The sequence below is a fragment of the Labrus bergylta genome, chromosome 3 (assembly GCF_963930695.1).
Source record: "Labrus bergylta chromosome 3, fLabBer1.1, whole genome shotgun sequence".
In the NCBI taxonomy this organism is placed as follows: domain Eukaryota; kingdom Metazoa; phylum Chordata; class Actinopteri; order Labriformes; family Labridae; genus Labrus; species Labrus bergylta.
The window spans coordinates 12,554,382-12,579,847 of NC_089197.1; the positions used below are offsets into that span (position 1 = coordinate 12,554,382).

The 25,466-nt window shown below is 38.1% G+C and overlaps 1 protein-coding gene across 2 annotated transcripts in view; it reads right to left on the reverse strand.

Annotated features, from left to right (window-relative positions):
* Positions 1-4,140: 4,140 nt before the first annotated feature.
* tspan4a (tetraspanin 4a) overlaps positions 4,141-25,466 on the reverse strand; it is a 146,652-nt gene continuing 125,326 nt past the window's right edge. For both annotated transcript variants that reach the window (XM_065952702.1, XM_065952701.1), the window contains 4 exons: positions 24,129-24,230; positions 21,909-22,040; positions 8,595-8,678; positions 4,141-4,867 (listed from right to left, as the gene is read on the reverse strand). In XM_065952702.1, coding sequence (XP_065808774.1) covers positions 4,799-4,867; positions 8,595-8,678; positions 21,909-22,040; positions 24,129-24,230 — 387 coding nt within the window. In that variant the 3' untranslated portion in view covers positions 4,141-4,798. The remainder of the gene's footprint in view (positions 4,868-8,594; positions 8,679-21,908; positions 22,041-24,128; positions 24,231-25,466) is intronic.

Sequence of the window (25,466 nt, forward strand, 5' to 3'; positions counted from 1 at the left end):
GAAATCTGAAAATGTAGTACGTTTTTGCGGTATTTAGTTTCTCTGTGTGGTTGTTTTGAGTCTTCATTGCTTCCTCTGTCATCCACCCACATTAATCTCACACTCCAATGAAAAACAGCCACAGTGCCCGCAAAGTCTGAATCCGTCCTCCAGGAAGGGCATTTGTATAGGTGCAAGTCACCGGTGATCGGCGCGGAGAGTCAGAAAAATGAAGTCATTGAAGGAGAAGTGTTACCTCGGCATAGAGCGTGTTTGCAGTCTGTGTTATAGCCGTGTGTTGAAATCTTCGTCGCTGGAGGTCCGTCACGAGATGCCTGTCCCGATGGATCAAAGCCAACTCTGACTTAGACCTACTGACTGACTTAAAAACTTCGGTACCGTGAGTACCTGGTGTGTCTTTTGTTTGTTTGTGTTTTGATTGTCGCACCGCAAAGAGAGACTCTGGTTTTTCTTTTGAGTTTGTTTCTGTGTAAGCCGGAGCAGAGTTTTTGTTTTGTAGTTTGAACATTGAACTGAAATGGACTAAACTGTGGGTTGTGGGTACACCGGAGCAGACTTTTGCCGGAAGGGACTGAACTTTACTTACGAATAGAGACACACATTGCGCACATTCATTTTGTTGCAGTGTGGTTGATATAAATTGTAAAAATATATTTTTATTGAAATTGCCTTGCTGTTTTGTTTGATTTTTACTTGACTTGACTCTGACTGGCAACCCAAATTAAACCTTTGTCAAACCCGCTACACTATATTCATTCAGTCAGATTAATAGTTAGATCCTGGCACATATACAGACTGTATACTGAATGGAACTGTCCTGTGAAAAGCGTGTTAACAAGTCTTTTTGCTGTTTTTACAAGTTTCAGCAGAAGATAAAACTTAACTGTGGGTCCATTTTGTGTAATGAGGTTTTAGTTGGAGTTTTTTTTCTTGCTGTCGCTGAAGGCCTGGGGTTTTGAATTGTCATTTTCATTTATCGTTTTCATTTATTCTTTCATAATGTAGGCACTGTGAGGCTATTTGAAGCTCTAACTGCTTTCGAGGGCAGAACACATAAAGTTGACTTATACCTTAATAAGACCACTGCATGAAAACAAAAGTGTAAAGGTCTATAGGTTGTCTCTGATCAAACACTCAAAAAAAAAAAGAGTGAAAAGCTGCTGGTTTTGATTTGACATTAAGGAGGAAATAGTCTGCATCTGTCTTGGCATTTTCAAACTACCTGTCCACATGGGACATTTATTGTGGGCGTCTGTTATGAGAGGGGAAAAGCAAAAATATTTATATGTTTCTTACTTTGGCTGTTCCAAGGGTCCAGGCCATCAGCCAAACTGACACCTGTAAATGTATCCTCCCATTACAGAACAGGGCCAACTGTGACCTGCACAGTTTTAGCCCCCTTGTAATCTATCTTAAAGTTCAATTATTATTAAGTGTAAGATTTACATTTTTGACATGGGATTGGTGTCATGTGAAGTTGTTTTAACAGCGCGTCCTTAAAAATATAGAGAGGTACACTGTATTCATAAAATTAATATATGTGCAGATTTTAGTGTGAATTGTTGTCTCTTTTTTTTTGTCAGCGATGTGCCGGTTGAGCTGTGAATCTCTAAACCCAGTGCATGCTGTGATAAGAATCAGGGCCTTGATAATAATGAAAGATAAATGGATATGATAAAGGTGGCCGGATAGAGGCACCATGGACCTTGATGCCCTGCAAGACCCACAAACAAGTATGATATAGAAGACATGGAACATTTTCAGTGTATACCCTCAGTTTAAATTGGAATAACCGAGATGCCCCCTTGGGACACATCCAAGACACCCACACACAACACTTGTTTGCAATTGCTGCTAAAGAAAGATATAATCCATTTCATTTATTTTGTTTGGCAATGTTCAAGGATTGTTTTTATAGATCCTTTGTGCTTTTTATTCATGAGGAGTCTTTGATTTAGAGAAAAGTTCTGTCTGTTGCTGGTTTAGTGCAAAGCAAGATCTGCACAATCACTCTCTGTAGGAAAGTTTAAGCCTCACAGCTATATCGGGTTCAAAAAGGTCATATTTATCAAAAAAGTAAATATTGATGATCTTTTTGAAGAAACCCCCCCCCCCCCCCCAAAAAAAAAACAAAAAAACTAAAACAAACAACGAAACAGAAGTGTGTTTACCAAAACACAACATTCTCAGATCCTAACTATATTTCCAGGATCCTTAAAGGTTCCTTTAAACAGTTTTGTGTGCTACAAAGTTTAGCTTATTTATGTGTTGAAGGGAAGCTAGGGAAGGCCTTAGAGTACATATTGATTGGTGTTAACAATAGACATAGTGGAGTATGTGATAACATTTAAACATAAGAAAATCGTGGCAATTAAAAGAATTTGAAGTGCTGTACTTATCATTTTTCTCGTGTTGAAAACCTATTCAGGATTCAGTTGTTTTGCCCCCAGTTGTTTTATGTTGTTAAGATGTTGAGCATCTTTTTCTTCACAATTGTTAAAACATAAAAACATTAACACATTGCGTTATGGGGGAGAGTCAAAAAAATGTTAGACAGTGTTTCTCTGGCTGCTAAATCAGCTTAGAATCTAGTTTCTGTTTTCTGGAAAATTATGAACTGAAAACATTATTTGAGAGGACAGTGGACAGAAGGGGAAATCAGGCTAAGAGAGCGGGGAAGACGTGAGAAAAAAGCCAAGAGTCGGAGCGGAACCAAAACCTTTCGACCATGGGACGCTACCCATCTGCAAGACCACTGGCACCCCATAATAATCTTTTTGTCTATGTTGGGGGGAATACTGGCCTAAAGGTTAATGTTTGACTAAAATCAAAGCTCTTTTGGATGATAGAAATGTTTTTGGTAATTTTATGTTCCTATCCCCTGGCCAGAATTTATGTTTGTCTTGCTCTTTTTGTACAACATAGGCAAAATGTTTTGGAAAAGGTGGAACTGAAATTTCCGTCTCATTTGTGATTCAGAGAGAGAGGTGCACCTTGGGAGACCATTTTTATCTTATTTTAAATCCAGATGGTTAGAGGAGAATTTGGGAATCCATAGAATTCCTTCAGGGCCGTGTGAAGTGTTGGTGAACAACCTTCTTTTTTCTTTTCTTTTTTAAATAAACAGGTATTTATTTTTTCGTGGAAACAGATGCTGAGCTATTTGACTGGATTATAAAGGTAACACATGAGAGACACAAACTGGGGCTCAGAAGCAGACTCTGTTTTTTCATTTCCGTTAAGAATCACAACAAGGCTTTCAGTCACTTGTTCTAAATCTGTTCAGAACACATCTTGTTGCAGCGTCACATTGTGGGTTCTCGTGTTTGTGCTTTTGTACTATTTGAGTAACGGCTAAACATAAAACAAGAGTTATTACCACAGCTGTGCAGCTTTCTATACACAAAGCCTCACTTTTCAACAAAAGACAGAGTATGTTAACCACAGCTTATGATGGGGAACCACAGTGAAATAATGTATTCCTTATTATTCAAAATGGCAGGAACACTTCTTGCACCAGGAGCAGAAGATGTAGAGTTTCCTGTCATAGCTCCACCTCCTGACTGATCTGTGTAATTTATTTGGCTGTTGACCTCAGGGGGAGACTTGAAACGTACCCCCAGATTTGATTGCTCTGGGACTTTTGCTCTCTCAGTTCCAATTTTTTTCAAGTAAGAAAGAAAAGAAGCAGAGGAAGAAAAAACCCTTACAAATGCAGAAGGAGTTCCAGCACCTGCAGTACTTGAACTTCTGAATACTGCTAAAAAAAAGCTCCTCTTAAAGCACTTCTCCTATGGGACTATTTAATCAAAGTGTGTCTCTGGTGTACTTATAGCCTGGATTATTCTTGACGGCCCAAGGTGGGAAGAAAAAGGAAGAATTTAAAGAGTCACAAAAGGGCCAGAGGAGGCTTCAAAGACTACAGATGAATCTTTGTCATTTGAGCTGTGATTGCTGCTAGGGGGTAATCGCCCCAGGCCAGTCTGGAGGATCCTGTTACTTATTCATGAAGTGTCTTCCAACAGGATCTTTTTATTGTAGTTTGTATCACCCATGCAAATCAATGTAGTGGAAAATTCACATGCATGAAAGCCCAAAGCGGTTAATTTCATCAGATTTATCTCATTAAAGCCAAATTAGTCAAATGTCACAAAATGTTTTAATGACTCCAGCATGTTTCACACCCTAAACAATTTGACGTGCTGGTTCCTTGAAAATCCCCCCCCCCCCAGTCCCTCCTGTTTGTCATGCTGGGTGACAGGAATAAATAAAGCAGGATTACACATGAAACCTTTCAGCGTTTCCAGTTGAGAAATGACAACATGACATGTCCTTTTTTTAAGTCGAGCCAAAACATTTAATACACACCATGGCAGGAGACATGCACTTGCAGCACTTCACACTGTGCACCTTCCTAACTATAGCTCGCATTTTCATAAACACATACAAACCATAAAATAATTTAAAACAAAACACATATTAAAAAAGGGGGGTTACACTTTTTTTTTTTATACACGTTTCATAATACTGCTTCATAAAATGTATCACAGAAATTAGCTTTTACACAGAGCAAACCATAGAAACCAACTCAGGTATTACACTGACACTGTGCTTGTTGATAGTTAGCAGAAAACTGTGAACAGGCGACATCCGAGAGGGAATGTCACAGAGAGGACAAGCGTCGGAAAGAAGAGTCTGTTTGAGGAGGAGGCAGAAGAGGAGGAGGAGGGTTGGTCTATATCTGTCCCTCTTTAATGATAAACAATCCAAGTGTGCTGAAGGGCAGCGAGGTCGACCGCTAGGCGTAAAAGGTCTCTACTTTCACTGACTGACAGAACATCGTCATGGAGAAGACCAGCCCCAGGATCTGCACAAAAAACACAGGAAACAGATCAGCCGTTAACAGGTTCAGAATGATGTTCCTGTGTAAAGTCACAGCGAGGAGCTCTTTGTCTCATTCTCTGTATAGTAATGTACATCTGTTTGACAGTAAATGCCAAAAGGACTAATTTTCTCATACCATTACATCCAAATCTCATTACTTTTATTTCTTGGATAACAATAGGATAAGGCTCCACACCATCCAATCTGGGCTGTTCATTTATAAAAGACTGCACAGATTGGCATGTGTGAACTTGTGAGTTCTTCTGGTTGAACAACTTTTATTTTAAAATGCAATAGAGGGATGAAATTATTTAGAAACGTACCAAAAGATTAACATAGAAGAATCAAAGGCAGCACAGTTTCATTTATGTATCACTTTTCAAAAACAGGGCATGTGTCCATTAAATATTTTTTTGCTTTTGGAATCCCCATGACCTCAATATCTGAGCCCTTAACGTCAGCGCGTGCTGTTGCTAGGTTACAATTTTTTTTTCGCAACACTTACACTTCCCTTCGTAGCAACTGTTAGGTCTATTTAAACATTTCTCTGTGAAGTCAGTATTTTATTTTATTCAAGCAGATTTCACAAAGAAAAGATAAATCATTGTAAAGGAATCATGACCTGGACATTTTACCCTTGAAAAGGATAGATTAGTTTCTTCTGTTAGTGCTGCCATGTTCCTAAAGTTAAACTGTTTTCAACTGAGAGTAATCAAATGCAGCCACAACATACAGCTGAAGTTGTTGTCATTTTTGCCAGCCTTGAACTGCATTGTTTCTGTAGCCATTGCTGGACAAAGACCCTTAAAGTGCTCGACTTGGGCAAATTAAATCATCCCACACTTAACCCCCCCAGAATCAAATCCATTCAGATGGAATAAAATCAATTGTTAAAAAGCTGATTTAATTATAACCATAAAATTCAGTGTAATAATTATTTGTTAGTAGTCCAAAGGGTCTATGAAAGGAAATTAAACCATTTAAAACACAAAAGCACAAAATACACATAAAAAATAAAATTGTTACCTGTATTATTAAAACAGCAACGGTATAATTAAAGATCCAACAAATCTACAAACTAATGCAACAGTATTAAACCATTGTTATTGCTCTTTAATACAAGCCAGTGGTTGACTTACTACAAACAGTAGGGAAGCTTTTGTAGGTTATGCTTCCATCATTTATAAAATGTTTGTTTCTGACTAACAGTGCCAACTACACAAACTAAATCCTTGATCTGCAAGGTAAACAAGAATCAAAACACAAAACTAGGAGGCACAATCTGCTGTCAGCACGTATTTCACACGAGGAGTTCACAGGCGTACGTGAAGGCCAACAAGCTGTCAGCTGAAGGATGGATGTATGCATAATCCTGAGAAATCTTTCAATGTTTTGTGCAGAGTCTGGTTTTAGGGAAAATAATTGAAAGACATTTGAAAGGTTACGTCTTTCATTTTTTAAATTGAAAACGTCTGCAATTTGACCTCAGCTCGACCTTTTCACTGCTGAATGGACAAATTATATGTTGTTGCAAAAATTGAAGTAAGAGGTTTGTCTTAAAGGATGAAGTGCTCTCAGCTCCAAAGTGTATAAATACATAGCATCAAATGTAAGATCTGCCTTTTGCAAGTGGAAACCAAGGTTTACTGAAGATGGACTTGACAATGAAATGAAAATTGTTCTTACTGTACTCTATCGATTTTCTCATCCCTTTATTTCTCTTAAATTCCAGTAATCGCAACAACCTCCGCGCCTGTAGATGTAGCTGTTCAGCTTGCACGCTGGCTCATCTACGCTAATTCTGCGTTGAGCAAGAGAAAGAACCCTGATGGTCTCTGCCCTGTGATCTTAAGGTAAACACATTACTGAAGACGGAGACTGAAAGGATAAATTGTTGTTGCACAATAAACTGATATCTCCACATAAACAACCTGGAACACAATAACACAAAAACAGCGGTTGTATGTGAACAAATGGATGTCCCTGCTTCAATTTACAAGAACAGAGTAAGGAAGCAGTTATCGTTTTATTTAACTGAAACAGTCGCATCAGTTTGTTTCAGTGCTTTACAGTAATAGCATGAGAACTCTTAACATAGAGTAAGAGAGTCAGAATAATTAAACTATTGTACTTCACTTGCTTTATCATTATTCATAACAGATTGTCATCACTATTCTGTAGAAACTTTGGTGTAACATCTCCAGTAAGTTCCGCAACACTTCATGACCAGGAAACCTCAAGTGAAACATCATTACATACCTCAGTTTCTTCACCTTTTTGTGCAGAATGACAGTCTATATAGTGTCTTGAAATCCTTCTGATTTTTTCAGTTCCCCGTATCTATGAGACCTATTATTTATAAATAAACTTCACAGGGCTGAAGAATGGCAGTGTAGTTCAAGTTTTTTCTTAAATGATGTAGATTTTTTATTTTTAAGGTATGAAGGTATTATTTCACTTAAACAAGAATATGTCTGTATTTTCTCGTATTTTCCTTTGTCTGTGTGCTTGGCGCCCACTGATGGTCACCGAGGTGCAGTTATGCCTCCACTTTTTAGACAGCATACATTTGTTTACAATCAGAGGGTGCCGAAAGGGGCTTTTCGTCTATCGCATAATGCTTCCTCTAAAATTTTAAATGAGGGTTTTATTATCGAGTATTAAAACATGCTTCCTGTTTCCTTAAGTGCAAATACAGCAAGTAGTTTGTTTTTAAGTGATGCTGTAATGGAAGCATTATTTGAAAGGGTATACGGATAGCCTCTGCTATTGTTTCATTCTATGGCAGCATTTTTCCACAAGGCAGCACATCTTGATTGAACACTGGCAAAGAAGTGAGAAGAACCATTTCGATTGAAGGGTCCAATTTTACTCTAGTCTGGCTTCTTGCTCGGTCACTCACTCTTTTTTTCCCTTTGCTTTACCTGTCACCATCCTCCTCCGTCTCTTAGCATCAGCTATTGTATCATACAGTACTCAGATGGGCTGACTCTTCTATTTTAGCTGAAGGCTGCTGAGTGAACTAGTGCTGTAAAGCCACTTCTTGTGAGACAACCGCGGCAGAAATTTAGACTAAATAGGCTAACATTGGTCAGCAGAGCTGAAGACTGCATTAGTAAACCCCATTAATATTTAAAACTAGACATTGAGTTCGCTTCTAATTTTTATAAGTAGGAATGTGTCATTTCTCATTAATAAGACGTTACATAAACATGCCTTCATTTGTTCTTTTTGCCTGAGAACAATGCCTAATTTTCTGAATCTTTGTATTGTATAACACTGTGAGTCATCTGGCACGTATCACAGATATTTGAGATAAGTCTTTCTGGTTTTCACTTTGCACCATGTAGGATTTTCACAAAGGGCACTGAGAATGTAAAATGAGCCTGCAGCATCACAGGGGTACTCGTGTGATATTTCTCCTCCCAGATTGTGGAGGCACATCACGTAACCCTCGGCTGAAAAGCAGAGGAAAGAATTTTATGGAAAGTCAAACCGTCCTATGTGGTCTTCAGGGGTAACACGAGAGGCTTATATGGGCTCCTGCTGTCTACAGAAATCCTGCATTCAGCTCTTAATGCAAAGGACACCAGGAGTATTAGGTGTATTCATCACACAGTAAGAGCCTCTGTCTGAGGCTGCAGATATCAAGAACACGTTAATGACTCAGTCTTAAGGAATAATTCACACAACTTAAAAACTGTAATTACCTGAGTAAGTGCTGTGCATAGAGCGAAGATCCAAAGTGCCACTAGGTTCTCATTAAGCCAGTCCTTCACCCGCTCGTAGCATGGCTGTGAAAACACACAAAAAACACAAAAAGACCAAACATTAACAAATAAATGTAAAATCAAATAAATACTCCAATAAAATATATAACTGATAATGTAGGATACAGCTGAAACTGAGTAGTTTACTGCAGCCCTAAGCAAGGCAGCAAAAAGTGAACCACTAAGGTGATGCAGGATATTGTTATTGCAATATGAGCATCAGCAATAAACGCATTGCTACATGTTGGCTACTAGATGGAGTCCTGGGTAAAACAACAAGTCTTTCAAAAAAATAGCTGTTAGCATTGCATAAATGTGAACCAATTAAGTGGGAAAAATAAATTGCTTTTTGAATTTATTTTTGGATTCAGAGGGAACATAAGGAACACCAGATATAAAAACTGGGAGCTAAAGCTAATATGCACTCTTTAATGTTTCCTTATGTATTGTACTTCATGTTGTAATTGCAATAGTGAACAATGTAATTACACATCACATATTTATCTCATATTTTGCAGGCATGATGCAGGACCTTTTTTTTTTTTCCCTGCTCAAAAAAAGAATCCCAAAGATTTACTGTTGGAACAGTGTCTCCATCATTGCTGTGTCTGAAGCAACAGATTATTCTTGATGATACATATCTAAAAGTTTTAGTTCTTTTGTACCCAGTATGGGCTCATGTGAATTGCTCCTTGTCAAATCGGATCACTTGGATAGAACTTACTTTGTAGAAATAGATATAACAGATCTTATCATGCTGTAATGGACCAATCAGAGTAAAGTTTCAAAACAGCCATGGAATAAAAAATAGGTCTATGTAGCATTTACAGCCAGTCTTCTTTTGCTGTAATAAAAGACTATGATAGAAAATGTTTCTCGGTTGAAAGGTCCCCCGGGGGACATCCTAATCTCCCAATTCTCCTCCTCCTCCTCCTCCTCCTCCTCCTCTGACCTAATATTCTTTGGGGAAACTTTCCAAAATTCAAGCGGGTCCCAGCTGTCCTTGTCTCCCTTCAGCTGTACAAACAGGAGTAATGTGACTATGGGAGCAGCACATACGCCGCAGGTATCATTTAGACAGGAGAATGGGTTGAATTTTTCATGTTGACATTGCTCGAAATCATTCTGAAGGCATCTCAAAAATACCCAAATAATCTCCACCCTCTCACTGCATTCCCATTTGTTTTGTCCCTGAGAAAATTTCAGCTTCTAGAGCACATTTTAAAATCTCTTCTCAAACTCTGCAAAATGTCCCTGAGCCATGTAGTGCCAAACTGGCAGAAATAAAAGAAAGATAATTACTATTAATATAAGGCATAGAGTAATGCCCTTCTGGGTTGGTGATTTGTGAAAGTCAAGAATAGGAGATGAATCCTTAAAGCAGAGAAACATGCTCTCTAAGAAGAGGGTGAAAGCTGAGATTGAAAGTGATTGGGATGGCATTGCCTCTGGGGCCACATTTCAAATGGTTCCTTTAGCTCTTGGACCTTTAAAAAAACACACTTATACATGCACCAAACTCTGTGTTTAATTATATAAGATGTATTGTCGATATCACCATCTGCAGGCCCTGAATTTAGACTTGGGATTGCAAAATTTGTGCACAGATAAATAAATTCCTACAAGTCTGGAACCTCATGTGTGAGGAAATCTTGCACACATTAACAATAATGTTAAAAATTCCCAACATATGTCACAAAAGAAAATGTTGGCATGGTTGCAGGACAAACTGGCCATGCCCCTTCAGAGATTGGTTTCAGTGTGAATGGCTTAGGTACCAGCTCACTCTCTCCCTCGCCTTTACAAACACGCCTTTGGGCAGTGAAGTGATTGTTCCCAACTTTAGTGCACAACCTTCATGGCTTTCTTCCACAAAAAAAACGTATGCTAAGCGTTAGTTAGGTTTATTCAAAACAACAGAGGCAGCTTATCATGTATAATCGACAGTTCCAGGATGTTTTTGTATATGAATAAACCCCTGTCTGTATAAAACTCTTCCATAACTGCTCAGTGACTTAGCTGCATGTTGAACTAATACTTGCCTATTAGCAAGTGAATGCTAACATTAATTATATTGACCAATAGCTGCCATTCTGCAGTGTTATAGGCTGTTTGTTTTTGTCAGGTGGTGTGTACAGTACTGTTATGTGGTTTAGTGTTTCTTGTTTCTTTCTTTCTGTTTAACTAAAGGTATCATATGCAACATTCTGAATATTAATACAGCAAAACTCTCATGTACCCTATGTAAATATGTAGAGGAGTAATAACTTCCCATAAAGAGAGTGAAGACAAAATACTTCTGGATTTTCTGTTCTTGGCTTTGTGTTCATGTGGACAATATAGCGCATACTTTAGCTTGGTTATGTTTTGCTCAAGTGTTATTTGCATGGTGCAAGCTTCTCCTCATACTAATCATAATGCCAGGCATGTCAGTCACACATTGGAAACATGACTGAGGTGAAGCAGTAAAAGAAAAATCACTGATTTTAATTTGCAAAAGAGTAAGAAATGCAATGTAGGGTCAAATTTGGACCATGTAGACCCAAAGTTAAAGCTGCTGTTAGAACCTTAAATTCTTACGTTTTTGGCGACCCCCTAATTCTGTGCTATCCTCGTCCTGTATACATTTTCCTGATCTTTTCTGTACATGTGTAAGTATCTTTCTCAAATGAAAAACAGAAACATCCTACTGTATTTTGGCTGTCAATCATGTCACACACACTGAATCTTTTCTATGGAAATGAACACAAAGGTAGTTCTTGTGTGCTGTAAAATCCCTCCTCGGACACTGACCTGGTTGCAGTGGTGAAAGGCATTAAAATAACTACACACAAATAGTCAGTATTCTCCTGATGGTCTCATTTGCTTTGTAGGTCATACAAGGCAACAGTATTCATTTTAGTCAGTTTCATAACCGGATTAAAAATTCCTCATTCATTGTATGTTTGAACCCCCCTACGTGAAGCATTTTTTGGGGGGAATTCCCCCCCAAATAAAAGAAAGAATTTCAGGCCCAGTAGTACTGCAGTAAAAGGAAAAGTGCTATCATAGCAGGCTGCACTGCTGCTCTAATTGAATTATTAATATCTGCAGACTTGCCTCTGTTTGTGCTACTTTTTAGACCTCATACGTCACATAGCTGAGTCAGAGCCAGGGAAACCCAAACTTCTCTGCATTTCATTGCTGTCTGAAACATCGACCACAAGACAGATATATATTTTTCTTAGCACGAGCTGAATTAATTCTGAACTGGATCAATAAGGAAAGTCATTCAGTAGGCCAAAATTTAGAGCAAGTTCAGTGTTATTTATTAAACTGCTGCCCAGCTATAACCCTCCCACAGCGCAGAGCTGCATCTGAAAATATATAAATTCATATATTTATTGTTTGACTTCAACTGCAGTGTCCCATAAATCTGGAAGAAAACAGATAAGTAAACCCAATATCCCTTCTGAGCCAAATTCAGCACAGGGACCACAATCTCAGTGCTGCAAGGCTTAAACGGTATCAGGCTGTTAAAGAAATTAATCTTAGCTTTAAGATCCAACTTATGAGCTTTTTTGAGTTTTTAACCAGTTTTATGCAGCTTTATCAGTGCATTTAGGTTCCTCATGTGTTCTTGTATAACTACAGTCAGTCAATGTCCTCCTTCGTTGTCCTTGAGTCCAGATTAATGCTCAGTAAATTTTAACTTTTTCCACTGAAAGCTCTGACATGTACGAGGTCATCTGGTTCTGGTGTTCATTCAGGCTCTTGTCCAGTGTTGTTGCTTTTTTTTTTACAATCTTGAAGTGCTCAAATTGTTTGTGGTAAGTGTTGACTCCTTGTGACTTAAAAATTTCCACTGAGTCCCACTGGGATGCTCTTAGTAACCCCTGCTGATTCAGATTGACCTGGTCTGTTATTACCCCCTTTCTGCTGTACTGCCATCTCTCTTCAGACACCTGAGCCTGCACCTTTGCTGGTAAAGGAAATCGTAAAGATTTCCTTTACCAGCGTACCAGCTTGTTCTTTTACAAGTGTAAAGACACTTGTATTTAAAAACTCGGGAAAGCTAATGAGTTTATTCCTGTAATTGGACCCGGATTATTTTATGAAACAAAAGGTCAGGGATTCACACCATTAGGTGCATGCGTGTGTTAATTCATTTTATATAAACAAACTGAGTTGATTAGTCTGTATTAAAATTTGCATTGAACCAACTTTGAAATGAGTCTCTACGACCTAGTTAAAACTTCCTTCTCTTAATGGTAAACGGTTGATTTGCAACTTGGTTCGGTTATGGAGAAATCAAGGTTTAGTGTATCTTTAGCACAAGAGGTTCATTTTTCAAATTCTGGTTAAAAAAATGTATGCTTAGAATAATTTTAATGATATAAAAAGAGATTATGCCACTCTCATTCCACATTCAACCCTGAATACCCATTTTTGCACATCTAACTTGCACAACACATTACATAATGGCTTTCTGTCAGGGAGGATAAGAGAAACTTATCAGGTTACCAGTTTAAGTTCAATATTCTTGGTATGAAGAGCATAGCGGAGCTGAAGACAAAAACATTTACAGAAAAAAACATAGAGTCCTGTGTGTGATCAAAGTTGACATTGACCTGGTAACTTTTCTTCATGAAAATACATTCCTAACAAAAGTTCTTACTTAAACCCATCCTGTTGTCTCAAACTTACCCAGCAGTTTAATTCCCGAATCCGCGTTGCATTTTTTGTTACCGTGATGGTATATAATTTTTACTCTGGCTGCCGCCATGTAAAGCTGTGTTAAGTGGGCCATTACATGATACATTGATTTCATAATAAGGCTTTAAGAGAACAATTTCTTACATCCTCCCAATGGGAGATGTAAGGGGCAAAATTTACAGTCCTCATTCTTTCCAAAAATATATCCCGAAGTTTTATTTGAAGCTATATGATACTTCAGCAGTCTGAGTCAGACAAATCAAGTGGGGATCTTCTAAATTTAACGTCTTTTGGTAAAAAAAAAAAAAATCCCTTTTTGTGTTTCCCCAGATAGTACTAAGCTGCACTGGAGGGAACAAAAAGGGAGGGATTTGTACTTAAAATAACTGTAACTTTGGAAGACACCTGCTCAAATTGTCTAACTCAGACTGCTGGAAAGTCTCACGTTAACTTTGGTTGAAGTTGAAAAAGTACTGTATTTCTGCACAGGACGAGGATAGCACAGAATGGGGACAGTGGATTTGGTCTCCTATCTCTTACATTGAAAGTGCTTTGAAAAGGATCACTTTAAGTCTGATCTAGGCAGGAGGAATGATGACGGAAGCAAAACTTGTGTCGATGCCCACATAGATATCCAATTCTTTGTTTTTTCATAGTTTTGAATTTTTTTAATCAAATTAAAACATGACAGCGTGGGTCATTTTTTGTGAATAACTTAATAAAAGGAGAATTTTTATTTTATTTGGAAATTGTCTGAAAATGAAATCATCTGTATTTTACTACTGCCTCAACCTGTACCACTGTAGGGAGTTGGAGCAATCCAGCTCTTTGAACCTTCCTTGCATTCTTTGAGTGAATTCAGAGCAAACTGTTTTTTTGGCACTGTGTAGGGATAAGGCTGTGTTGTCAGGGAAGGATATGTTTGTATCTGGATCATTTAACAAAGATGCAGCAGGTTTATGAAACAAGAATGGGGCCTTGGAAGGTACCTTGTTGGACCCCACATGATAGACTGGCTGAAGAGGAGGTACATTTGCCTAAGTTTAGAAAGTAGAAAGCTTTGTAATTGACCAATGCCAACCCCATATTTGAGAAGATCAACTAATATGGCATTATCTTAATTGTTGAAAGGTCAAGTAAAATCAGGATATTACAGCAATAGGATTAAAATGCAAGGACCAGGTTGTGAATTTTCAGAAATACAGACTCGGTACTAGGGTTGTCATGATACCAGATTTTTTAATTTGCAAAAATTTGAGTAAAAATCGAATTATTCTTATACCTGTTTCTACCACAACAACAAAACTAGAAGGCTGGGCACACAATAATGGATTATTTCTTGTTTTTAAGTACCAAAAACATGCAGGCAAACTCCTGCACATTCTTATACAAAATTGGCAATGTTCTCTCTGAGCTGTTGCTCAGAGCAGCTTTGGGTAGGACGGAAGAACTGAAGTTTTATTTTCATTTTGGTACTTTATGATACTATTGTGTTGATCATTAAAATTACAAATTTTAAATTCTATCGTTTCAAACATGAGATATTGGAAAGTATGGAAGTAACCGAAATCCTTGTTCTGTACCGTTGGTGCCCTTTAAACCTGACTTTATGAGTTCCCAATAAATCCTTGTATTTGAGTAAATTACATTTGGAGTCACTTTATAGATCAGTTGATCTTCATCTCATCTATGCTGTTCTTTTTAACTGTAGGGGCAACATGCTTGTAGTCTTGTAGTTTTCAGGTAAACATAAACACAGTTTGTATATAGTCTGTTAACACTGGCTGTGTGTGTTTGTCTCAAACCTTGTATTTGTCCTTTTGCGTCAGGTTCTTAAGCTAGCTACAAATACAAATGTTACAAAATTAGTATTGTAGTAGGAGACAAACATTCTTACACAGCTTTTTAGTGAACAAACATTCTGCTGTCAATGATAGTTAAGATTAGGCTTTATTCCTGCTCTATTCATTACTAAACTGTTTACTGAAAACACAGTGTCGGGTGTTTTGTATTTGAAAGGAAAAAATATCAGCTTCCAGACATCTCAACATCAACATTTCAATGGTCTGGATTACTCTCAATCTATTCTTGGTTTTTATTTAATCACATGGCAGTCTCAAGACAAGCATTGGTGAAAGATTGGTTTTCAAACTGGAGAGCGAGGGGTGAAAAATATGGTTCAAACTGTCATTCTAACAAAATGGCAGTGAGACGAGAAATGTAAAAAGAACCACACAAACGTAATCCTTGATCTGCAGGATAAACATGGCTTAAAGTACAAAACAAGGCAGATGAATTTGCATCAAAGTATCTTTCCCACTAGAATGACAGATGGAATTTACAGATCAACGTAAAGGCAAACAGGCTCACATCTGATGAGAATATAAATGCATAATTCAGACCAAAATCCTCAAGAGCCTTGTTGAAGGAAAAATAATAGAAAGCCATTTTAAAAGGTTAGGCTTTCATTCTATAAATTAAAAAACACTGCAGTTTGACCACAGCTTGACCTTTCCACTGCTGAAAGGACATATTAAATACTGTTGGAGTAAGAAGTTTATATTTAAAGATTAAGTGCTCTCAGCTAGCAAGTCTATTACTGCACCATGATGCCGTCATATTTAAGATTTGCCCTTTGCAAGTGGAAAACAAGGCATACTGAAGATTTACATTATTTCATAAAATGCAAAAAGAAGATTCAGGAAAATGTTTCTGTCAAATAGCCACATGTATGGAACATAATGTCTGGCTCAAGTAACATGCCCTTATACATGACAGGATATGATGATAGTTCATGATTACCAATAAATTATTACTGTAAAAACTAGTGATCTGCATAATTAGCCGACTAAACAATTAAACTTCCTCACCCTTGTTTGTCAGCACCAGACTTACTTGTGGGTTAAATTAATAATTCATATCTTTATTAACTCGGGCCTGCAATGCCGGTTAATTGTTGTGTCTAATGTGTAACACAGCCATCCGACACTGGCCAGGGCTGTAGCTCCAGTAAATACTGCTAATTTGCTCAAATGCTCTACAACCTAGATATAAACTAGCACAATGGAGAGATGACATATCCTAGAGCTGTAAGTCAATATCTTTTAGACTGTATAAAATATGGACGTATTCTCAGTGACGGCACCCATTGGTTTCTTAAGAGACATTTTTAAGCCGAACAATATGACAATATTTGACGTTTGATCAAAGAATTGGCACTCAAGACAGGCCTTAATCCTCCAGGCAAACAGCAACAACCTGCCCTCCTTTCAGTCCAATCAGCCACGCCCCTTATTTTGCTAAATGTATGCAGAACTCCTTTTATTGATATAAATGTAAAAAAACGTATGTCATTGTCTACACTTCTACAGCGTGTATGAATAAAGAAATTAGCTATTCAGACAAAACCTTTTTTGAAACAGGTTGCAAACATGTTTAATATGTTTCTCTGCACTTTTGCCCGAGGCAAATTTCCCCCTTGGGACAATAAAGTATATATAATCTAATTCTGCTATTAAAATTGGCGATTTAACTTGGGTGTTAATGGAGCTTCCTGGGTTTTGGAGCCCGCCTCAAGTGGACACTCAAGGGACTGCCCTTTTTCATCAAACCTTCAGCATTGTCTTCATATTTCAACACTGGGAGTGCCCTTCACCAACAACACTTAGGCCGTGTTCACACGACTTCTTTTTTGAACTCCCAGTGCCTTTTTTACATACAGGCCTATGGAAAAATGAAAAAGGTTGACTCCTTTTTAAAAAGCGGACGCCTTTTCAAAAAGCGCTGCGCCCGATGCCTTTTTCAGTTGAATTATTTCAACTTTTCAGAAAAGCGCTGGGTGACGTCAAGCGCCTTTCTGACAGCTGACCAATCAGGACGAGTAGTAACCTACGTCCCTAGTTACCTGTGCCCAAAAACGGCAAACTTCCACCAGATATGTGTGCATTGCGTGTCCGCTCCGGTCTGTTATGGGACCGTGCATCCTCATCCGTCAACACCCACCGGCTGCGTTCTCAGTCTGCAGCACAGAGAGCACAGCCGGACAGCTGGTGTATGAAGACAAAGCAATTTCCGCGGTAATATTACAAATTTACTCGCGACAGCACAAGATAATACGATGTTCGTGGTATAAAACTCAATAAAAACCTTATAAACACATAAACAAACACACAAATGGTCGTTTTTCTGAACCGTCAAAACAGAGGGTGTTATTCTGATAATAAACCGGATGTTTTAATGTTGTATCAGTGTCTGACTTCCCGTCCCGTTTGTTCTTTTCCGTGCTAAATTGATGCGTTGTGCTGGACGACTAGATCCCGTTGTTTAGGTTACAGAACACTCGCGCATAAGCGCTCAAAAGCCGCTGAAGGCAGCGCTTTTTTCTGAAAAAATAAGTCAAGTGTGAACACGGCTTTACTCTGTATTTGTACCATTTGTTCATAAGCTTTAGAAGCTGCCACCATTTGACCATTATTATAATTGGAATATGCCCATTTATCATTGTGTTGCATGGACTTTATTAAAATATAGTTTTGCCTACTTCCCGATTAGTTTAACAGTTTCTTAAGTATACTGTTCTTAGAAAAAGTCCTCTGAAGTATATGCTGTTTAAGTTGCAGACGTAATTATACAGACAAACAGTAATAACATACAAGTATCATCTTTGTCAACATTTTTAATACCACATTTTTCAAAATTCTGCAATCTCCTCTGATTTTTTCTATCAATAGGTAAGAAAAGGGCTGCTTTCCAACCCGAAGCAGTTAGAAGTAAAAGACAGAGAGCAGTTGATGTCCATTCAAATCAGCAGGTCTCTTTTTGGCATCTCATAAAGCTGCAAAATTGATGTTTATGTCTTACAAACAGACAGAGCACAGGAGGTGACAGACAGCTGTGTCAAAATGATGATATGGTACAAATATGTTTGCAACAGTTTGGTACTGAAACACTGCCAATGTTGACAGTGTGCAGGAGTTTGCTTGCAATAAAAAAGAAGATCTTTCTTAAATTGGGGGACTTAGGACTATTATATTTGTTGCCATGGTATTAAAACTGGTATCGATACGTTTTATTTTTATTAGTATATTATCAAAGGGGCATTACCAGCTTGACATCCATACAGGAATGAAATCATTTGGTTATTATTATTATTATTTTTTTTTACAATATCAGGATCTTATCCCCAACCTACAGATTCTTTGACTAAGTTCTCGTGACCTGTTGCTCATAAGTTGTGAAGAGAACAGACCCTAAAATCAAGCCCTGAGGGATCCCATACAAAATTGTGGATTTAGGATGAGCATCAATCCCCCACATGAACTAAAACCTTTATCTGATGAAAACCAAACAAAGGATGAGTCTGCAACTACCCAGTGGTTTAGCATGAAAATAATGGCTTCTCCTGTGTCAAAGGCAGATATAAAGAGCTATAGAAAGGCACAATTTGATGCATCAGCTGCCAAGAGATCGTTAGGCAAAAGAGCTGATTCTTTCCATTGGAGCTAGACCTCTGACACCTGACTGGGGTTTCAAAGACAGCATGAGAGACAGCCTAATTTTCTCTTGGACTTTGTGAAGAAAGGGAATTATGAAGATGAATCTGTGGTTTTTCAGTTTCAAAGTATCGGCTGGACTGTTGTACTTCAAAGAAAAGGCCAATTTAAGTTTTACAGCTCCAGCATTGCTTAATGACTGAAAGAACGCTTGTGTTAATCAATGGTTTATCAGAAGTGTCAAGATAACAGGAGTTTGCTGCCATGCGGGACACAATTTGCTCTGATTCAGGAATGGAAATGATTCTCTTGTGAAAGAATCCGGTGAAGCAAATTTTGCCAAGCGCTGAAAAGAAGGTCAAGAAAATCTATTTCTTCGCAAATGCAGGGCTGCACATAAACTTTTCCCCCAGAACAACGGTGCTTCAGAGGTTAATAGTCTTGTAGCACAAGACAAAAGCTTGTAGCACATGTAAAATGTCTGTTGCATCTCTAAAACCAACCACAAGTACTGCAGTTTATCGTTTAAACAGGTTGTGACTGGCAAAGGACATTAATGTTGCATATTCAAACTTTGACGAGAAGTGTTTTCAGATACACACTTTCTTTATTAGCTCAAAGGACAAAAATGTAAAACTAACAAAGACATCCTTACATTTTATTATCAAGGCTTATAGTCTTCAAGTAATAGGGTATTTTATGAAGGGAAATGTTTGAAATACTGAAGAAAATACTAACATTGTCCTTATCTCACTCATAAACAGAAGTCAAGTTTATTTTAGTAATTTAAGTTTATAATTTTGAGGCTGGTAAAGAGTCTCCAATGAAGCTGTGTCCTCTAAGGCTGATTTAGCTGCAGCTAAACCTGAAAGGCAAGATAATATATTTTATTGTTTTAAAATTATATATATGAGCTCATATGTAATGTTTTTACAAGTCACTTCTAATTGAACCTATGTCGTTTGAAGTTTTGTTTCTCTCCTGTTTTTCAGGAGACGCAGTAATAAGAAACATCTATTGCGAAGAACTTTCCAGAAATAAACTGTTTTAATCACTCTTAGCTTTAGCGGAGCCTTTGACCATGACTTAGAGCCACAGGCAGCTTCTTTTAATCATACTGGACTTAATACAGCAAGACGTCAGGCACAGAGCAAAACCATTTTAGCACATAGACTATTGTTATAAACACTGACACTCACTCTGAAAGCATGCAGGACTGTTTGCTCTACTCATAAAGTCAGAGAGGAGCAAGCAGAAGACCTGGATTCAAACCACTCTATCACTTTACTTGTGCTTACCCGCAAACATGATCGGTGGATCTCTCTCTCTCTTTCTCATATTATCTCTTTGCGATGTGTTAAAATAATTCGTAGCACAGACCAATTAACTTGTAGCACGTGCTACATATGTGTTTCATTGTACAGCCCTGAAATATGTAATTAATACCAGCTGTCACTTCATATTTTCTGATTTCCTGGCAATATCTCTAGTAGCACCCAGTTTTACATATTCATTAAAAATAAACCTGCCAAAATTATACAGCTTCTGTTTTCCTCTTTATAATGATGCAATCCTCTGCACACCCTGTCAAGGTTTTTCATGCTTACACTCACGCAACAAACATCGCCTCCAAGCAAAGGGGGCTTTTTTCCACATGAAACTAATGACTTTAAACTGAACTTTTTTTTGTCTGACTTGGCAGCAGCAAAGCAGCATACATTATTGGTGTTAACCTTGTACCCAGGAGTTCAAAGTCAGTTTGTTGATCTACACATAGAACCAGTCTGCATGGCAAAAAACACACACATCTCTCTGTACTGTGCAGCTATCCTAATTAAGAAAATATGGCACGTGAGTACACAAGCCAAACACTAGCAATAACAGTAAAGTCCTCCTGGACCAAAGTTATTGCAATACCTGTGATTAAGAATATAAATCTCTCAGTATGTCCCGCTGCTGCTCGCTATGGCTGTACAGCTATGAGGCCCAAATAAAGACAGCTGGCCTAGTTTTTAGTTGTTGTTTTTTTGGCCTTCCTGAATGGGAGCATTTCAGAGCCAGGTTGTGATTTCAGTTTTTAAAATCCAAAAGAATAGCAGACATGTTAATTGTGGTGCGGAAATGATTTTTGAATGAAATGAGCATTTGCTTTTGTAGTGTAACAAATTAACATTTAAAAAGAAATCTAACTAACACTCTGGTTCTCAACATAATAATATCTCTTGAGCATTTTTCTATTTTTGAACATTAATCTCAAATGACACAGGACCTTCTTTCCAAAGCAGACCCTCACAAATAATCAAAGATAATCACTTAAATGCTATGTTTAATTATGTGGTACATAACACATTAGCATCTCATAATGTATGACTATAAATGTGCATTCAGATCCTCAGCCCATTAGGCTTTCTGTTCTTGGAACACGTTTCCAAAAAACAAGTAATTTTTTTTACAACGGTTCCCTGACTCCATGTTAACAAATTTAGACTTCTCATTTCTAGCTGATGAGAGTTTAATCGCTGGCTCGTATGTAAACTATTGCAGGAAGATAGTAAAAGCAGTAGCTAGCATATTAATGAATTCCCTGAGTTGTCTCAAAACCATTAACTGTAGAGAAGCAAAAGTTAAGCATGTGAGCAACCGATTCATCATGATATAGTCTTTTTAACCTTAGTTAGGACCATATATTACAAAACAGACATAATTCTGTTCTGTAAATATAAGCTCATTAGCAACAGAACGAAGAATGCTTTCCAGCATTTGCTTCACTTTAGAAATCTGTAGGATATGTCCTTCTATTTACAGTCTTGCTCAATATGCTTTCCCCACTAATGTATCATGAAATAATCTTAAATCAAAGAATCTTTCTACATACATAACATCATGCTGAAAGAGTGCTAGGATTCATGTTGCAGGTAAACTGCATTTTTCTTGTGTTGCAGTGAAGAGTTGAATATTTAGGTGATTTGATATTCACTATGAAGGTTTTCTTTTGTTGTTGAAAATGTTCAAATTATAATTTTTCATAAACACAAAAGGTAAACTTCAAGTTCATGCCAAATCTTACCGCTGTCCACCATGTTCCTGGGTTGTCTAGGCCACAGTTGTCGCTGTATTCCAGGCAGCAGGAGTCCGGCACACGGCTGGCATTGTACACTTCAAACCAGTCTGTGTGGTTGGTGACTCCACAGCATCGAAACTGAAACAGAAAAATCCAGAGAGTAAAGGCAATTTTTCCTTTATTATTAACAACACACCAACATGCTAATGCATCATATCAAATAAACACCCTCTGTATTCGAAGCTTAAATTATGTACCTACCAAAAAAAGGTCTAACAGCCAAAATAATGTATTTGTGCTGAATGTTGAAACCACTTTATCTTTCTGTTATTGAGCTGCAGAGCTTTTGTTTAATCCAACTCCCATTTGTTTCAAAGCCTTAAATTCATTTTCTAACTCTGCGGCTTCTTTTTAAACACATCTTCCTCCCTTTGTGATTGGTATAGATTTTTGATAAGGAATCATGTCTTTGCCCCCAATTCCATTCATCAGTGTACTTCAGGAAAAGATAAAGTGCCCCTGCTGTTTTGTTCGTACGGCCGACTTTAATTCCACAAAGGTTTAATGCAGCCAGACGCCACAGCGTGCACAGAATCAGGGATTGTGTGATAATTCTAAACTCCCTCACCTTCTGAAACAATGGACAAAGTTTGCAATTCATTATGAACATGTACCTGAATTTAAATAACAAGCTAGCATTTGAGGCAAAGCTTTAAAGTCAATGAACTGATAAAAACTGCATAAGAGTGGAAATATTCAAATGTTATCGCCTCAGAACGTTAACAACCAGTCAGTGACTCTAACTGATTTATTGTTGCAGCATTCTTCACCTTGTGGAGGTTTTTTACTACCTCTTCTTTTGTATGTAGATTCTTCACCATTACATAAGCGGCCGTTAATAATATTCAGGGTGAACTTTGCTCCAGGGACATCTGCTTTATTATCGATTCAGTGACTCAGCATGTATGAAGGAGGCTTGGGAATGAGAGCAGTGACAGAATAAGAGCTGCCTTTTAATGCTCTTCTTCAGTACCAAACTTTATGGAGCCTCATACAATGCAGTGCAGTACACTCAAACAACACAAAAAAGTGGGTATTGCACATGCACCAATATTTTCAACCTCATTCAGGCATATGTTCCCTTTAAAATCACTTTGTTCCTTTAAAAGAAAAAGCATCCCTGCACATTTACACCCACACATGCAAATTTAACATTGCAAACACATTTGCATGTGTAATTTGCATACCAATACAGTTCCCTGACATCATTTATGCTTTTTAAGTCAACGCATGCACACACACAATGGCACACACTAACACAATATGCCTCCCAGACACCAGACACAGATACATGCAGACATAGACTGGAGCCAAACATTCAGCGTTTACCGCACATTTGCTAATGGAAGAAAACTACAAGCCATAACACTGGTATCTGTGATGTGAAAAAAATAAAAAAGGTCCAGAGAGCCCTGAAGTCTCCGATCTATCATTTGATGTCTCTTTAAGGCCTTCACCAGCAGCTGCATCCGTCTTCTGCAATCCTTAATTCCAAATCTTGGTTTCTCACATTGTGTTCTCTTTACAGTGGAATTTAAAAATATAAATATTACAAAGAATAAAGCACATCAAAGTGAGAGCTGGAAACAAAGATTACCTCAGAGAGTCTATGATGTTTGCATTAATCTCTCTCACAGTATTTTACCAAAGCTTTTAAACTATAAAAGCTTTGGGTGTTTGTTACTGTCTGTGCAAACATTTCAGATTGCCATCATTTAATGTTTCCAGCCTGCTTCTAAATGTCATAATCCTATTTACAACAAAAAGGATTGCAGTTTTTTTTCTCCAACTTTTACATAACAAAAGTGGAAGTGTAAAAACGAATGACCTTTCAACATTTGTTTACCTTCTGTTATATTAATGTGATCACAGTGGTACAAATGGTGGAGGCTTGCCAGAAGCAAAAGTAAGCAGTGTCACAATGAATAATGCAGTCAAAACGTCATGTATCTCAGCTTGTGACAAGGTATTTCCTAAGAGTTGACTTGCTAAATGGCACTGGAGTTAATATTGAATGGGCTGTGATGCTCGCAGCTGGATGTCTGAGTGTTTTTAAGGCATTGTGACCTCCGAAACCTGTGACTGGAGAGATAGAGGCTTTTTGTTTTTTTTGATTTATGTTAGCAAACACAACCTCCAACCCCCTCCAGTGATCTCACATCTTACATCAGTTTGTACGATCATCCAGGCGTTGGTCAAACCCACGTTGCCCTCTGTGCCGAACAGCTGGAGGCCCTTCTTCAGATCCCTCTGTGCGTAGTGATCAATCTGAGATAACAAGACAGGAAAAATGGTTGTGTCAGAAAGAGAATATAAGTATCATATCATTTAGCAATTCCAATTTCCACCTGCTGATTCCCATTTTCATCAGATGAGAACAAATGGAATTTGAAGTAGTTGAAGAGGCAACTACTAGCCATATGTATTCCCATTTGTCTTGTAGGAAACCTACAGCGCAATTCAGGCAGGTTCTGTCTATTGAAAATAGTGAAACACATTACCTATTTTATATTATGTTAAACTCTCTCTCACTCACAAAATCAACCACACACAGACACACACTGTCTCTCTTGCTACACACAGTGGCTTGTTAATGCAATTCAAATAACTTTACACCCCCACCCCCCATTCTACCGCTTCTCTATGCCTCTCTCTGTGTCTGATCTTTTGTCAATGCTCATCAGCAGTAGGCTTTACCAAGATGTCTCAATAATACAAATATTGTTTTCAAATGTTTTAGTCAATATTGCGTCTTCCCAACAGGTGGTCCACATGTGGACGAGGTTTGTTAATGACGTAGCGAATCGCAACGATGTGCAGAATCAGCAGCAACCAGCTGCACAACACTATTCAAACAGCTGTACCATATGTTTTGTACGTTGCCCCTCAATCAGTGCAATTACAGGAGGGAAGTATTGAACGACCTCTCTCTCTCACACAGAGCAGGTGTCAGGCTCTATTTGCAACAAGTACACCGAGGTACAGAGCGAAGGGAGATGGTTTGTTTGTTTATTGATCACAGATGGTGATCTTGTATGGATAAAAACAGGACATATGTAAAAATGGACGGTAAATATATTTGAGCGGCTCACCCGCTTTATTGTCTACTGTAGGAAACACTGCAATGTACAGCTGCAATTGATGTGCACACCATGGTGTGGGCTGAGTCCTCTATGTGTTCCTGTGTTTGACTTCCTGTTCGGGTTGATCTGCTCTTGCAGCTTTTTGCCACATCGTAGCACCTCTGTCGAAAATAGTTTAGTGGAGCAGAGTGTTGCTTCTAACACGCTGCTAAGATGGGCCAGGGGGCGTGCAGTGGAAACGTGCATTGACCGGAGACGACATGATTAGCTCTTGAATGCATTGCACGGCTGCTGTGGGGTTTCTGTGGAAGTCTATACAGTGAGGTCCTCTGTCTTTGTGATGAGCCCAAACTCCAGCAAAATGAATGAAGCATTTCTACATAAAATCTAAAAGTTTTTTTAAATTAGGTGTTTTCAGAGC